General features: G+C 45.8%; 1 protein-coding gene across 1 annotated transcript; it reads left to right on the top strand.

Moving 5' to 3' along the window:
• The first annotated feature begins 417 nt into the window (after positions 1-417).
• Positions 418-10,492, top strand: STOML3 (stomatin like 3). Its single transcript, XM_065854467.2, has 7 exons — positions 418-676; positions 4,090-4,193; positions 5,010-5,082; positions 6,309-6,391; positions 7,996-8,199; positions 9,208-9,342; positions 9,485-10,492. The coding sequence occupies exons 1-7, from the start codon at positions 625-627 to the stop codon at positions 9,683-9,685; spliced, it is 852 nt and encodes a 283-aa protein (XP_065710539.1). The 5' UTR covers positions 418-624; the 3' UTR covers positions 9,686-10,492.
• Positions 10,493-15,496: the final 5,004 nt, after the last annotated feature.

Genomic DNA, 15,496 nt, shown 5'->3' with positions numbered 1-15,496 from the left:
AACAACCCTTTCCATGAAGAATTTTTTCCTAATATCCAATCTAAACCTCCCCTGGTGCAACTTGAGGCCATTTCCTCTCATCCCATCACTTGTTACTCAGGAGAAGAGACCAACACCCTCCATGCTACAACCTCCTTTCAGGTAGTTGTAGACAGTGATCAGGTCTCCCCTCAGCCTCCTTTTCTGCAGACAAAATTAACCCATTTCCCTTAGCTGCTCCTCACAGTACTTTTCTCTGTATCTTCTCTTTCTGTCTTGTCTTCTCTTTTTTTTTTTTTCTTTCTCTCTCTGGTGACAAATGTTACTGATTCGTAGAAATAATAGAAAAATTTCCAGCTTGGATTTTGTAAGGTGTAAAGCCAGCCGGGCCAAGTGCATCCCCAGCTACAAGACTGCCATAGAAGACCATGGGGTTACATCAGAGATAACCATGATCAACAAGACTTTGTTTTTGTAAACATCCCCTCCTTACCAGGGTAACTAACTCCCAGGGGGCTCTCGTACAAGTGGGGATTTCTCCATCTCTCTCCCTGCCTCTCTCTTAGCACTTTGCATGAGCACTGAGCAGTTTCAAGGTACGCTGCTGCCTCGTCTGTGAGGGGATCAGAGCTTCCCTTGAATGGGATGGATCCCCAGAGAGAGACGCCCGAGAAAAACAACACGGAGCATCTAATTGGTAAGCCTTACTTGATGTGTGTTTTTTCCTAATGATTATAAAAAAGAGCAAAGCTAACCAAACAAAAATGGTACATTTGATCCCAGGCATTCATCGTGTCTCCCACTTAGGCTGGAGTTGAAAATTCAGAATCTGCCACTGTGAGTGACAAAGCAAATCGCCTCAAACTGCCCTGCCAGCGTGTGTCAGTGTCTGCCTTCCTGCAAAATGACCCCAGGGACTAAAATGGCTGATTCAGCTATTGATACGCTTCTGTATGTAGGCATGGAGTGGAAAGGGAAAACAGTTAGGGAAGGTAGAATAATTTTTTAGCCCCCAAAGGACACTTGCTGGGTTTGGAATTGTGTAATCAACACCTTGTTCTCTCTTCAAGCAAGGGAACTGATGGCAAACCAAGTTGTTACTGGCAATGTGTGTTGTTTTCACTCACTGTGTCTGGCCATAAGTATGGATAGTGCAGTGGAACAAGCATGAGTCTCGGCAGGACTGATTTGAGTACTTGTAGAAAGCAGGAGGGTACATGGTGGTTACAAGAGTCTGAGTCTACTCCATCTCTTTGTTACTGTAGGAGACTTGAGAGATTTTTGCCTGCAGTTCTTTATATTCTTCACAAAACAACTTGGACATGAGCTTTTCATTTGCTTTTCAAGTTTGACACATCATGATTTTGTGCATCGAGTGTGTTCATGATGTACCACGATGAGTGTATCAAGAAAAAACAAAGTGAAACTTGCAAGTGTCCTGGACCTTTCCCACAACTGCTGATTGATAAGCTCTCACATTTTGCAATGCATTTGCAGCTCTTGGTTTGCCCTGGACTGTAGACCCAAGTGAGGTTTTTTGTTGGTAACAACTATTGTAATTCATACACAGGCATGGCAAAACCAGTTCACTGATAATGTTGGGTTGTAACTGTTTCTTACTCTTCACTACTATGGTTTTCCATTTGTCTTGTCGTTAAATGGTTTGAAACTTCAGGGTAACCAGAACGTTTGTGGTGGTTTTCGGAGAGCTAGGTCTGGATTTACTATTAGGAAGGCATACTTTCACATCCTGCTTTTCTCATTGGCATCTACGTTTTTAGCTGGCGTTGGGATCTCTAGGACAGTTCTCATGGAGAAGGATTCAGCTGTACTTTGTCAAGATTTTGTTGTGTGCTTTTTGCCCATAGTGGTGGTAGATGATGTCTTGACCCCGTACCTCTTCTCAGCTGCTCAAATATCAGTCTGCAGAGGGAGGGAAATTGTTCCCAGCCATCCCCCCATCTGTGGATTGTGTTTTTCCCACCAAATATCTTCACAGTGGTCTCAGGTGGATGATGGCAGATGATGCTACAATCCAAAATTGCTTTTGAGGAAGTTCTTCATAAACAAGTTTGGCACTGGAGAAAAAGATCTGAAGATATTTTTCTGTAAGCTAATCATTTAGGTGAAATAAAGAGAGTGCAAAATGTTGAGTTCTGCTGAAAAAAAGGTCCCTTCATGATGATTTGCCAAAGTTTCAGATTAAGAATGATGAAGAATGCCCATTCCATGACTTTCCTTGATCTCTTTCCATCGATTAAAAGACACCTGCCTGCTGGTACTTCATGTACCTATTGTAGCCTTACACACCACTGGTGTAATGTGAAGTACACTGTGTGGCAAACAAGCAGCAGTAAAACAATTAGAGATTTTTACACTGAATCTTCAAAGTCCTGTCCTCATACACATGGCCTTAAGGTTTGTGTGGTAATTTGCTTAGGGGAGCTCCTCAAATCATTCCTACCACTGATTGCAGTATGGCTGATGATACCTCATGAAGCAACCAGGGATTTCAAATCACTTTTTGCTGGAAAGGGTCAGGAGGAAAGCTGGGCTCCCAGGGCAGCAATTCTGCACCCAGCTCTCAGGGGAGCCTGAAACTTGGCTTTCTTGGATGCAAATGTATTTACGTGTGAGCGATTAAATCTGCAGCAGAGACATCAGAAGCAGGATGGACAAAACTGCAGCAGCAAAGGGCTTGGTGGTAACACCCAGGTTTGCAGTTCCCATTGGCAGCAGGTGCAGACCAGCTTACGTGAGAGAGGAAGGAGCTGCAGGAGGGCTGGGTTGTGTCTCCTCCTCCCTCTGAGGTTACTGGGGGTTTTCTGACAAACCTGTCAGTCCTGCTCTACTGGTCTGTTGGCTTGTGCCTTACATATCAGGTAGCTTCATGCTGTTTCATTGTGGTGATGAGTTTTTTCTCACAAGGTATAAAATGGATTGTTTTATTTTCTATTTATCAGTTTCTATCTCCATATGAGTTTTATTTGATGTCAGAAATTCCCAGTGCTACCCTATACCTTTGAAGTATAACAACATATCAAAATCACGCTGCATCTTTCCATCAGCATGGGAGAAGTTCTCTGAAGAGACTGCTGAGCCTTTGTCCCTCTCTCCCGCCTCCTCCCTTGCATTGGGAAACACAAGCTATGGTGTTCAGATTCCCATCTGCTAATGCTCATGCCTGTAAAAATCCTCTTCCGGCCCAAATCTGGCAGCCAGGCAGCCTTTGGGGCTAGACCCACCTGCATCCCTGCTGCTTTTGCTTTTCTCTTGACTTTCTCGATCCGAGGCATTTCTGCATTTAACAAAATTCAGCTGACCTTGCAGCACTCTGTTCTGGTGGCAGGACTGTCCCGTTCCACTCCTCGCCCTCTGCCACTGTCTGTTTTTCAGGGACCTCAGCAGCTCCAGCTGCTCTTCTCTTCAAAGCACAGCTGCTCCTTGATCACCTGTTCCTTACAAAGAGCCTTGTGATCTTTTACTACTTGAAAAATAGTGCCTTACCTTCAGGCACTAAAATAATGGAATTATTTTGATATATTTTGATTTCATTATAATGAAACAGTGAAATTTCATTATAATGAAATTTTGGGATGAGACAAGCTGAATGCAGTGAGAGAACTGCTCAGGCTGCATGGGCATGCATTCTGGCAAGCAGCGACGTTGAAGCTTATGGTCCAGTGGTTGAATTGATCCACCGATATTTCTCAAAATGTTCATCTGAAGACTGCAGGAGTTCCCCTCATTTTCTTTATTACCTGTTTAACACAAACTAAACCTTTTGCCCCAGCCACATCACAGTAACGGAGATTCATATCCATGGACACTCCACCCAGTGATTTATTTCTCCTTCACAGCCCCCACATTTGACAATGCCTTTCATTTTTTCTCTTCGCTGTTGCAAAATGTACTTTCTGAACCTTTTAACCTCTTAGGAAGAAGGTCCGTAGGGCTGGATGTTTCGTTAGGCCTTTTATGGTTTTCTGTGAGTGATGAGTGGGAGGAACAGGGAATGAGTCTCTGTGGACTCTGCAGTCCCTCAAGGGTTTATGTTCCTTGGATAATCTTCAAAAATTGCATTCCTTGCTCTTTTTTTTTTTTTTATAGCTGACAGGCGGGAAGGAATTGGTGTCTGTGGCTGGATTCTGGTTTCCCTTTCATTCCTCCTGGTGCTTATTACTTTTCCCATTTCCATCTGGGCATGTATCAAGGTAAGCTTGTGGGATTTGAGGCATGTAAAGAACACTCTATTATCATCACTGTTACTTAAGTTTATTGATTTATTAAGACACGGCACTTCACATTCATTTTCTGGAAATCATAAGGGCTTGTAGTGAAGATGTGGCCTGGGACTGAGATCCATGTTCTTCCACTGACTTGCTATATCACCACAGTTTACTAACTTAATTTATTCCAATCTCAACTTCCATCATTAGTTAAACTCCCCTGCTTTACAACACTGTGAGAACTTCTGAAGAATTCATATTTGATGCTGCCAGCAACAGTGATTAACATGAGTACATAGGAACACGGGTCCCTTCATTAAACAACTATATAACCTAAACCCACAAAAAGTCCCTTCAAGACATGGGCATAATATGATTAATTTAAAACAATTTTTAGGGGTGAGTTACTAGGGTGATTGCTCAAAACACCAGGCCTTGAGTAGTCCTGATACACTAACCAAAGTAATCTGGATTATCTGAGGTGAGACATACATTACCTGCAGCTCCTCTGAGTGTGGTACTGACATTGAGAGAGTTGTGGGTAACCTTGTTAGATCAGTAGCAATTACTTCATATTTGTTCTGATTTTTAACCTGTTTGTAGAGCCAGGGTCTGAGTTTTTCTAGCAAAGCGTGAGGTGAGGAGAAGACGTAAAATGCCTAGTGATTTGCACCTTTGTTGGTTCCTATATTATTTGCACTTCTTCCACATTTAATATAGATGCCAAAGACTAAAAAAAAATGGACCAGAGAGCCAGAATAGAATTAGTTATAAAATTCTAAATCTAAAATATTTTCTTAGATTATCAGAGAATATGAACGTGCTGTCGTATTTCGACTGGGACGTATAGTGTCTAAGAAAGCAAAGGGGCCAGGTGAGTGCATGCAGTTTTATTCTGTTCAGATACACTGGTTTTGTTTTATTATGATGCACTTTGTTCACATAGAGAATTACAGAGGTTCATGAAATCCTTCTTCATAGCATAGCGGGGGGATGAGATGGTCCTCTCTGCTGCAGGTCCTTTAAGGCCACCCCCCTGTCCCAGCACAACATCGAAGGCTGAAGACGTTGATATCAGGTATGGCTTTGCTGTTGAGTAGGGTGGACAACAGAAGGTTGAACTCATGCTGCAGACACTGGCATGAGACCAGGGAAGTTTATATGCAGTTTTCAGGTCTGCCACAGACTCTGAGTGGCCATGGCCACCCTCCCTGTACCTTTCTTCCAATGCTGCTTGTTGCTGCCAGCTCTTTAGCTGTCTTCTGCTCTGAAAATTGTAAATGTGTCAGGGCCGGAACACTGTGCATCTCTACAGAGTTTGTTACAGTCACCTAGGATCTGGTTGCAAATCACAAATACAAACCAAACCAAACCAAATGACACAAGGTATTTGTATTGGTGCAGTTACCATCTCTGTGCAATGAAACTGGGCAAACTGGAACTTGAAATAAGAGGAAAAGTCCTTTTCAGGTGCTGTCCTACCATAGCCTTCAATAGCCATGTGGTCCAAAGAGCAGTTAGGGCAGGTGCAGAGCTCTTCTGTGTGGCTCTGGGCACCTTAGCAAGGTACTGAAATTAGAAGAGTATCTATGTTAAGTTTCCTTCTCTAGTGAAGTGAAGGGAGAGTGGGGACTCCTTCACAGGATGTGTCAGATCTTGGGATGGTGTTCTGTTTGCAGGGGCCTCTAGGTGTTGTAGGAATCTGGACCTGGGGGATGTCTATCCTGGGGACACACATGCTGTACCATAAATAGCCAAAAAAATATTTAAAAAGAGGAAACTAAACAAAGGCATGGAAGGACTTTTTTTGCCAAAAGTCTCATGGCGGATTTGAGAGCAGAACTGCAATCTGTCCATTCCTAGTCAAGAGCCCTAGGTCATTAAGCTCTAATAAATTCACATTATTTGCAGATATCTGCATTTCCCTCAGTTATTTGAAATAAAATGCCTCACTGCTGTCACCTCCTGCAACAGAAAGGACAGATGTAGTAATGAGATGGGCCCATTCCCCACCCTGTGGATATTTCCATCTGTTTGCTTTGTACTTGTTTCTAGACTTAGATTCCAGAAGCTTTTAATCTAATTATTTTTATTTTTCAGGTCTGGTCCTCATACTTCCATGTACAGATACGTTTGTCAAGGTTGATCTTAGAACAGTTACCTGTAACATTCCTCCACAAGAGGTAACTATTCCCTAGCAGCCATCTAAGACAGATAAAAGACAGAGCTGATTCATGGCACAATAAAAAATAATGCAGGGGTCTTATAGTCTTGCAGCTGTGAGCTATCATACAGAACTTAGCTTATTTGCTGTATCTTCTGACTTCTGAACTGCTTACAAAACCTCTTCTACTTATGAAAACTTGCAGTCACATCATTGCAGGTCAAGCAAACTCCTCTTGCTGATGTTCAGAACTGTGAGATAAAAGGGACTGGGGAGGTAGAACTGCAAACAGGAGATGGAGAGGATAAGAGAGGAGAGGCTAAAAAATTCCCAATTTTATTGTTATTATTCCACACCTGGAAAAGAAGCAATAGACTAGTGTAAGATATCCAGAAATCCAGTAAAACTGGATCTGACATGAAGCTCGTCATTCAAAAAACCCTTCACAGATGTTGTAGTCACTGCTTGAAGGTGTGCACACTCTACATGTTTCTGAAAAGGCAAATTACATATGTGGAACAAATTAACAAGAACTAGCACAGCATCATCTACAAAACTCAGATCCAAGCAGGAATGGGGGGTGTACCTTTAGGCATTTTATTGACAAACATTGACTGAAGAATTTAACCTGAAGAATCAGCTGATGAGAAATTCCTGTCCTGATAAAGCTTTGGCTCTGCATGGGCCCAGGCTCATTGCAGTGCGACGCTTCTGCTCGTGGAGCTGGAATTGCTGTCCCCTTCCTTATACGAGGAGCAGACAGGGAAGAGATGTCCCTAGGACTCCTTTGGCCCCCAGGATTGCCTGTTGTGTTCCCCAGGAGCTGCTTCTCAGACCATTATCTTTGTGTAAACACAAAGAGCCTATCCTCAGAGTGCAGGTTGCAGGGTTGCATGTGGTGGAATGCAAAATGGTTCCCCCAAAATGGGAGGCTGGAAGGAAGATGGTGGCAGCACTTGTGCTGTATAAGGCTTAGCAGCTTTTGGCAAGGCTTCTGCAGTGGTTGGCAAGGCTTCTGTGAAGCATTTACTTGCAGACAAAAGATGCTGAGGAGAGAAGAGAGAGTGGAGAATCATCAGTGCTCCACTGAGGCCAACTGGTTGCTGAGGCACAAGGGATTTGTCTGGCAAAAGATTACATGACTCCTCTATGAATACTTAAACATTTTTCAGAGTTTCTTCTCATAATTTCTTGCACTTTGCTTTTCATTTTTCTTTTAATTTGCTGGTGTTTCTTACAAATACATTGTTTAAGGGAAGTAGCACAATCTTCCAAACTGCATGCAATGTCTGAAATCATTAATGGCCCTTTCTACAGGAAATGAAGAGCATAACTATAATTTATTATTGCAGAAGAAATTAATCTAAGTTATGAGATTCATTTACTATTGAAGCAGTTGTTTAAAGGCCATGTACAACACTTTGCCTGAGTTTAAACTTTGGTGATGGTGGATAGCTTCCCTGAAGTAATTTCTGAAAGGAAATTACAAACGGAAAGAAATTCTTAGTTTCCTTGCATTATCAGAGCCTTTTCCTCACTAAGGGGAAAACAATTTATCCTCCTTCCTTGGCAAAGGATGTCTTATTGGATCCTTCTCTAATTCTGTACACTTCTCGAATGCAGATTCTCACGAAAGATGCCGTTACCACCCAAGTCGATGGGGTGGTGTACTACAGGATCCACAGTGCTGTCAGTGCCGTTGCTAACGTCACCGATGTCCACTCAGCCACCTTCCTCTTGGCACAGACAACCCTGAGAAACGTACTGGGTACACAGAGCTTGGCTCAGCTCCTGGCAGGTCGTGAGGAGATTGCACACAGTATCCAGGTAAATTTGGCTCTCAAAATTCATTGACAAGCATGGAGATGTGTTCTGGGGAGTACCAAATGAGAAATAATCTCTATTTCTTTTTTCAACATTGTTTACAAAATTTTCCTTTTGTTCAATTATGTATCTCATTCCCTAGAGTCAGAAAAAGTTATCCTAAACGTATTTCCATAGGTTCTTGTAGAAGAATTATTTCCTATCACAAAGCAAGGAAGATTTTGAAATTATCCAGTAATGAATAAGTCAGGTTAGTCTTTGCACAGAGGCTGGTATAACTGGTGAGAACGAAGTCTGCTGCTTGTGGGAAGATCTATCTTGAGCAGACCTCTGACTGAGGTTTAATCAAGGCAAGGCTTGTATCATCTTCTGTCATAACAACCAAGAGTCATCTGTTATGGTTTGTTTGTTTGTTTGTTTGTTTCTTTTATTTGGCAGCTAAGGAGGGAGCAGAGAAGAAATCCAACACCCAATTTACTGTTTTCAGTCAGAGACGGGGTATAGTCAAATCAAAGAGAGGTTGAACCATCTCCAGCCAGGAGAGCAGCTGTGAGCGGAGTAGGGACATAACAGTGACATGGCTTGCAGTAGTGCCCAAGACCACAGAAGAGTTTACCAGTGCTGCAGGGCTGTGCTGTGTCTTTCACCCATAATGTGCTTTTGTGTGAGCTTTTACAGCATTGTGCTCTTTTAGGAAGTTGCTGTAGTATTACTTTGTACAAAGGAAAAGTTTGATAAGTGCCCACCTAAAGAAAGGATGTGGATCATAATTTAGGAGGCAGTAGAAAAGTCACACAGGAGACACTGGTGTTGACTGGTGAGAGTTCCATGAGGTTGTTGTACCCACTGCACAGACACCACGTTGGATGTTATTGCCCTGTAGGGCTCTGTCTTCTGCTGTGCAGGTTGTCACGCTGCCTTTCCTTCTGTCCCAGCAGCAGAGTTCATCACCTGGCTTTCTCTCTGCCAGCACTGTGCTCTTGATTGGTGGGTTTTGTCTTTCTCCCCAAGGCTATCCTTGACAGTGCCACGGAGCAGTGGGGAATCAAAGTGGCCCGAGTGGAGATCAAAGATGTCAGGATTCCTGTGGCCATGCAGAGGGCAATGGCAGCTGAAGCAGAGGCTGCTCGAGAGGCAAGAGCTAAGGTGAGACCCATGGCAATGTCTACTCCCACAGTCTTGTGTCCTTATCTCAGGCATCCAAGCGCCTGTGTCTTCTCATTGTAAAGGTGCATTTTCCCGCTATGAGCAGCCACACAGTGCCATTTCCATTTCTCTTACTTTGCAGGTTGTGGCAGCAGAGGGAGAAATGAATGCTTCTAAAGCCCTCAAGCAGGCCTCCATGGTGCTGGCTGAGTCTCCAGCAGGTCTTCAGCTGCGCTACCTACAAACATTAACAACCTTGGCAACAGAGAATAATTCCACCATTGTATTTCCTCTCCCTATAGATATGCTCGAGAGTTTGGGGCAGAAAAATAGAGGGGGATAGAGATTGTTCAGTTCTAGGTCCTTGGGCAGAGATATTCAAAGGAACCAAGAAGTTCCACGATACCAGCATTAAGACTGAAGCGTGTTTGTGTCCTCTGTACCAAAAATAAGAGTAATAATAGTTTAGTAATCACACATAGCTCCCACATTAGGAGATTGCATTTGCAAAGTTCAAGCACTAAGCAGCTTTAGCTTAGACTTCCAGCAAAATGGAAGAAAATATGTAAAATGGAAGAAAATATGTAAAATGCATTTTAGACCTAACATGAAACGTTAGTGATGCTTTTGCCACATTTTACAGGGTCTTGAGTGTATAAATTATTTGGTGATTTGTCTCTTAAGCAAGAACCTCAGCTCTTGATGTACTCCACATAGCAAAGGGGTCACATACTTGTATTTAACTCAAGTCTTGTGGAGTGGGAAGAAGGATTTGGCCTCTAACCTTAGACGCATTCTTTCATAACTATTAGCAGAATTACTGGATAATTGGTATGTCAGTGGAACAGCCTACTATTTATCATATATGAGTAGAAATTAGCACTTGCTTTACTGACTTCAGCTGGATTCTGCCAGGTCACTGACATTTCTATAAGCTCTGTAATAAAAGAAAGATAACATATGTCCAGGCATTATAGTCACATTTCCTACATCTGAAAGCTGGGGCAAACTCCGAGGAAAACATCTTGTCCTATGAAAATGTAATTGTCTGTCTTGCACCTTCAGAGGGTTTCTTATCCTCCTTTGCAGACGTCATGGAGCAGTGGTGCAGGTTTTCATAAAACAAGCCTTCCCCACCCTCCATCCATGCAGTGCCTGCCAGCTGAGTGGGGGACATTACTGAAATCTGAGTTCAGCTGTTGTTATACTTGAGTTTACAGCCTTCAAAAATAGCTGGGCAGTTCACAGTGCTGGCACACAGTGATGTGCTGTCTGCCATGAATCTCAAGGCTGTTGCAGTGTACCTGGTCTGGCATGTGCTGCTGCAGTCTGGGGTCTTGTCCACACAATGCTCGCTGCTGCCCCTCCTACTCAGTTAGGGTCATTTGACTCCAAATTAACCACATCAGCAGAGACCTATTACTTATCCTGTTGCTGATTCAGGCCCTTCTTGTTTTTACTGCAGTGTAAGACAAGCAGTCCAGGTGGCAAATTTTGGCACCTGTAAGTTCCAAATGTTTATCCTTAGGAGAAGCAGAAGTTGTTTGCATGGAAAGACTTAAGTCATGGTAGAAAATTACCATGCAAGGCTCTTGAAGCAAATGTAAAGTAGAAGAGCAGTATCACAGCATGAACACAGGTCAAAAAAAGCTTTGGCCGGTTCTTAAGGTTCATATTTTGGTGTTTGTTGTTTTGCTTGTTTGTTTGGTTGGTTTGGGTTTTGTTTTTTGTTTGTTTGTTTTATTATTATTTTCATTTTGGGGTTTTTGTTTGTTTTGTATTGTTATGGGTTTTGTTTGTTCGTTTTGGTTTGTTTCTTTTTCCCCAACAGTGTTACATCAACTGTGCAACTGGTTTTGAAGGTGAAAGCCTTACTAGTGATTGACAAAGAACATTCTTTTCAATATAAGATCACTACAAAGGTATCTGCATTTTCAATGAATTTTGGAAGATGCATATTTTCATATCCTAGATGCATGGACAGTGTAACAATTTCGTGTTTCTGGACACTTACAGAGGATGGGTAGGCTCATATATGCAACTGGAAATTCAGATTAGGCATTCAGATTTTTTTTTTTCACTGTGTGGGTGGTTAAATACTGAAACAGGTTACACAAAGATACTGTGGGATCCCCATCCTTGGAGGTACTCAAGACTCAGCTGGACATGGCCCTCCACAACCTGATCTAACTAGACCTCTTCTAAACAGCGGTTGGACTAGACCACCTCTGGAGGTCCCTTCAAAACTAAATTATGATTCTATGGCTCTATTGTCTTTGCCAACAAAAGGCATAGATCTTTACCAAGCTGTGGCAGATGCACTCTGCCCCCCCGCTCCCTGAGAGCAACAGAAACTTCCAGGCTGATGGACCATTATGGTGATGCATACGCCCCTTGGTTGACAGACAGGGCCTTTGACCAATGAGACACCTTGGTGTGGCCACAGCTCAGATTCAATTGGAGTATAAATGGAGCCCACTAGAAAAATTTTTTGAGTTGGTGTTCCTCAGAGTAGCAGTATGGAGTGGAAGATTTAGCCTGGCCATTTAAGGACTATTCCTCAGGGGCTTAGACACCTTATCGACCTGGTGAATGATCTGGGTACCCTTGAGAGTCCTCACTTTGACATGGAAATGCACATTTTTGAACTCTACAGTTTTGGGATCTGATCCCCTTGAGTCGGTTGTGTAGTAACTGAAGTCCCAACCAGTATTTGGATCTGTGTTGTATAATGTTACTGGAGTGCTGAACTATTTTTAATTAACCCTATTTGTAGTTGATTCCTGTTAAACAGCTCCAGTTAGAATAACATCTGTTTGGAGCTTGTTGCCTGCCCAAATTGACTTTTGGGTTGCCCCTGTGACACAAGCACAGAGAGCTCAGAATTAATTTTCTAAGTGCTTTAGAAGCATAGATCAGCTGCAAAATTATCTAAGACAGGGGTCATTGCACTTGCAGGCTCTTGTCCTGCTGGGGGGACTTGAACCACCCCAACACCTGCTGGAAAAGTAGCATGGCGAGGCTGGAGAGGGCTCTGAGCAACCTGATCTAGTTGAAGATGTCACTCCTGATAGCAGAGGAGTTGGAATAGATGACTCCGAAGGTTCGTTGCAACCCAAATCATTCTGTGAGTCTGTGATTCTATGATTTTTGCAGCGTTCTCAGTCCCAAATCTAGAAACAGCAGCATAGTCACAGGCCTAGAGCTGGGCAAAGTATGCTTTGGGGGCAGCAAAGGGAATACCGACATGGGATCTGGTGTCTGCAGAAGATCCCTGCATCAGGAAAAGGGAGAGAAAGCCACACGGGTGGGGAGAATACCACTAGCTGCATTGTTAGTAATCCTGACACTTTTTCTGCAGTTTTCAAGCTATTGTTTACTTTTATTGTATAATAACGAGATCTAGGGGGCTGGGATGTCTTGGAGACCTGCATGAAGACCCAGTTACCAGCCGGGCCATGCTGTGGTAGCCCCTGAGGGACCCTCCCGGTGTCACTGATGGTGGTGTGTCTTCTTGCAGGGCTGGGAAGGCTCCTCAGGGCTGCCAGCCCTTCTCTTCTGGGCTTGCTGGGGCCTCCCAGGGGAGCGCTGGCTGCCCTGGCTAGAAGTGGAGGGCCTGGGAACAGCCTCCTCGGGGTCCTCCTGGAGCTCTTCTTGCTCCCTGTGGGTGGGATGGGGAGTGTTGGGAGGGCTGCTGACACCTTCCAGAAGAGCTGGGCTCGGGGCAGGAGGGTCCCCATGGGAGGCAGCAGGGCCTGGAGCAGGATCAGGGCTGCTCTCCCACTCCCTGGCAGCACAGGTGTCCTCAAGGCCCATCTGACAACAGGCGCACAATGGTGTCAATGAGCTGGTGGACAAAGCTCCTCATGCACCTGCCCAGGGACGCCTGCAGCACCCAGACCAGAGACTCTTCAATCAGGCCGAAGTGGTGCAGGCTGGAGATGATGAGTCTCTGCACTGCTGCCATTCTCTGGGCATCCTCTAAGAGCTGCCCCAGCTCCTGGTGCAGCCAGGGCAGCAGGGGTTGGAGGACAGTGGGGTGGACATGGAAGATGGACACCCAGATGTAGGCATGGAAACCACCCACTGGAGCCATGGGCCATGGCACCACGGCTGGTGGCCGGGCTGCTGCAGGCTGATGGAGGCCATAGGTGTCTGGGTGTCCGGGAGCCTCTCCTATTAGGCAGACAACAACTGATGGTACAAGTGGTAGGGTGACCCGCTCCTCAAAGTCATCATCCGCCTGTACCTAGTGCAAGATGGAAGTCACCCTCCTCTTGCAGAGGGGGCTTGGTCTCAGCCCATCGCACGATCCAGGTGTAGCAGAACTGGTGGAAGCACGGCAGGATGTAGCTGGCCTCCTCCCAGCTGTCCAGGCAGACTGGACAGCACGTATCCAGCTCCGCAGCCATGCTTTCCACGTGGGGTGGTGGGCTGTGGGGAGCTGGGGATGTCACGCTGCTCCCTCTCACTGGCACTGCAGCAGTGAGTGTCATGCTGGGAGAGGAAGAGAGGCCACAGTCCATCACTGGTCCAGGCAGGGGTGGAAGCAATGCCCAGGCCCATCAAGAGGGAAAAGCTCCCAGCTCCCCAGGGTGAGGTTTCCTCTCTCAGCTCACCTCTGCTGCTGCAAGCGCTCCAACTGGGTGCCTCGGCTGCATGAACCGGGCAGGGCTGGGCAAAAATGTTGAATGTCTCTGGGATCAGGCACTGAGAGTTGCAGTGAAGAACTCCCTGAGCATGACCTCAGCACCAGGAACCGCCTTGCAGAACACTCCAACCTCGCGTCCTCGCTCAGCTGGTGTGCAGGCAAAAACCGACTGGGTGAGACTCGGCGCCCGGATACAAGGAGCAAGGGATGCATCCTCACAATCCATTGCTCCATGATGCCACCCTCCATCACTGAGGGACATCACTGTCCTTCTCTTGGTGAAGTCACCATGGGGTGTCCTGTCCTGCAATGCTCAAACAGATGTTACTGCAATGCCACTGGCCACTCCATCTCCCCATCTCTTGTCTTCAGCTCAGCAATGGTGTTTCACTCCAGTCACTGACCCCTTGACTGTGTCTCCCCAGTGCCCCATCAGGTCTCTGTGGCCTTGGCTGATGTCTCCAAGCACATGTGACAAGAGGGTTCACTCAATAAGGCCTCTTGCCTCCCTTGGAGGTTTCAGCACAAAGTCCTGTGGGCTCCCTCCACACCTCAGCACTTCTCGCCATCCCTCTGGGCTCCCAATCTTCTTCCCACAATGGGTCACAGGCAGCACCTGGGGCTGGCTCTCGGGGATCCTGTTCTAGCCAGGTGGGTTGAAGCCTATGGCTGCCTGTAGCCCTGAGCCCTCCGTGTCCATTTGCCAAATGTGGCTGCACCAAAGGTGGCTCCCTGTGGAGACTTCAGAAGACATGCTGCCTTCTCCAGAAGGGTCTTTGTGTTCAGTTCCTGATGTCCCTTGGACTGGGCTGGGTCTGAAGTCTGCATGGTGATGTGGGACACAGCACCAGACTCCCCAATTTTTCTGCCTGCCATGAGCCATTGGAGCAGCTTTGGGAAGAATGCGGAGCCTGTTCTGAGTCAAACCTCAGCTTGGTGTGGGAACTCATGGGTGGGAACTGCTGGCAGTGCTGTTCTGGGACAAGAAAGAAGATGGGCACGTGCTGTGCTGGCACAATCCCGCCTCCTTATCCATGGCCAGTGTGCTTGCTGGGCTGGGCCAGGTGTTTCCCCGGGAGTTCTCAGGACAGGCAGAAGCCCCACTGGATCTGCCATCCAGTGACACATCTCCAAGACCATCTCTCTGCCCAGCACCATCAGCAGCACCTAGAGATGTCATGTTTCTCGAGTCCCTGCCATGCCTGGCCAGGACCCACCTGGGGCAGTGCCCTGAGATGGTGTGTCTGATCCCCCGCAGAGGCTGCATCAGGTTCTGTCCTGAGCAGGACGTGGTGGGGGAAAGGGCTGTGCCATCCTCATGAACGCTTCTTTGGGGCACTTTGGAGAGCACTTGATCAAACACTGGGCTTGGTGTCCCCACAGCCCCTACCAGGTGCCATTCCAGTCACGGGACCCCATGGGCCTGCAATAGCAGATGGCTTAGTCAGGCCTTTGGTTCTCATCTCTTTTTACCACTAGACCTTGTGTTCGCAGGTTGTTGTA

The sequence above is a fragment of the Patagioenas fasciata genome, chromosome 1 (genome assembly GCF_037038585.1).
Source record: "Patagioenas fasciata isolate bPatFas1 chromosome 1, bPatFas1.hap1, whole genome shotgun sequence".
Lineage (NCBI taxonomy): Eukaryota > Metazoa > Chordata > Aves > Columbiformes > Columbidae > Patagioenas > Patagioenas fasciata.
The sequence above is the reverse complement of the archived record's forward strand: the minus strand, read 5'-3'. Positions and strand labels throughout refer to the sequence as shown.

Excerpts from the sequence above, each read along its gene's own strand:
- STOML3 (XM_065854467.2), top strand. The coding sequence starts at position 625 with ATGGATCCCCAGAGAGAGACGCCCGAGAAAAACAACACGGAGCATCTA. Across the intron at positions 677-4,089 it reads CAACACGGAGCATCTAATTG|CTGACAGGCGGGAAGGAATT; the intron begins GTAAGCCTTACT and ends TTTTTTTTATAG. Across the intron at positions 9,343-9,484 it reads CTCGAGAGGCAAGAGCTAAG|GTTGTGGCAGCAGAGGGAGA; the intron begins GTGAGACCCATG and ends CTTACTTTGCAG.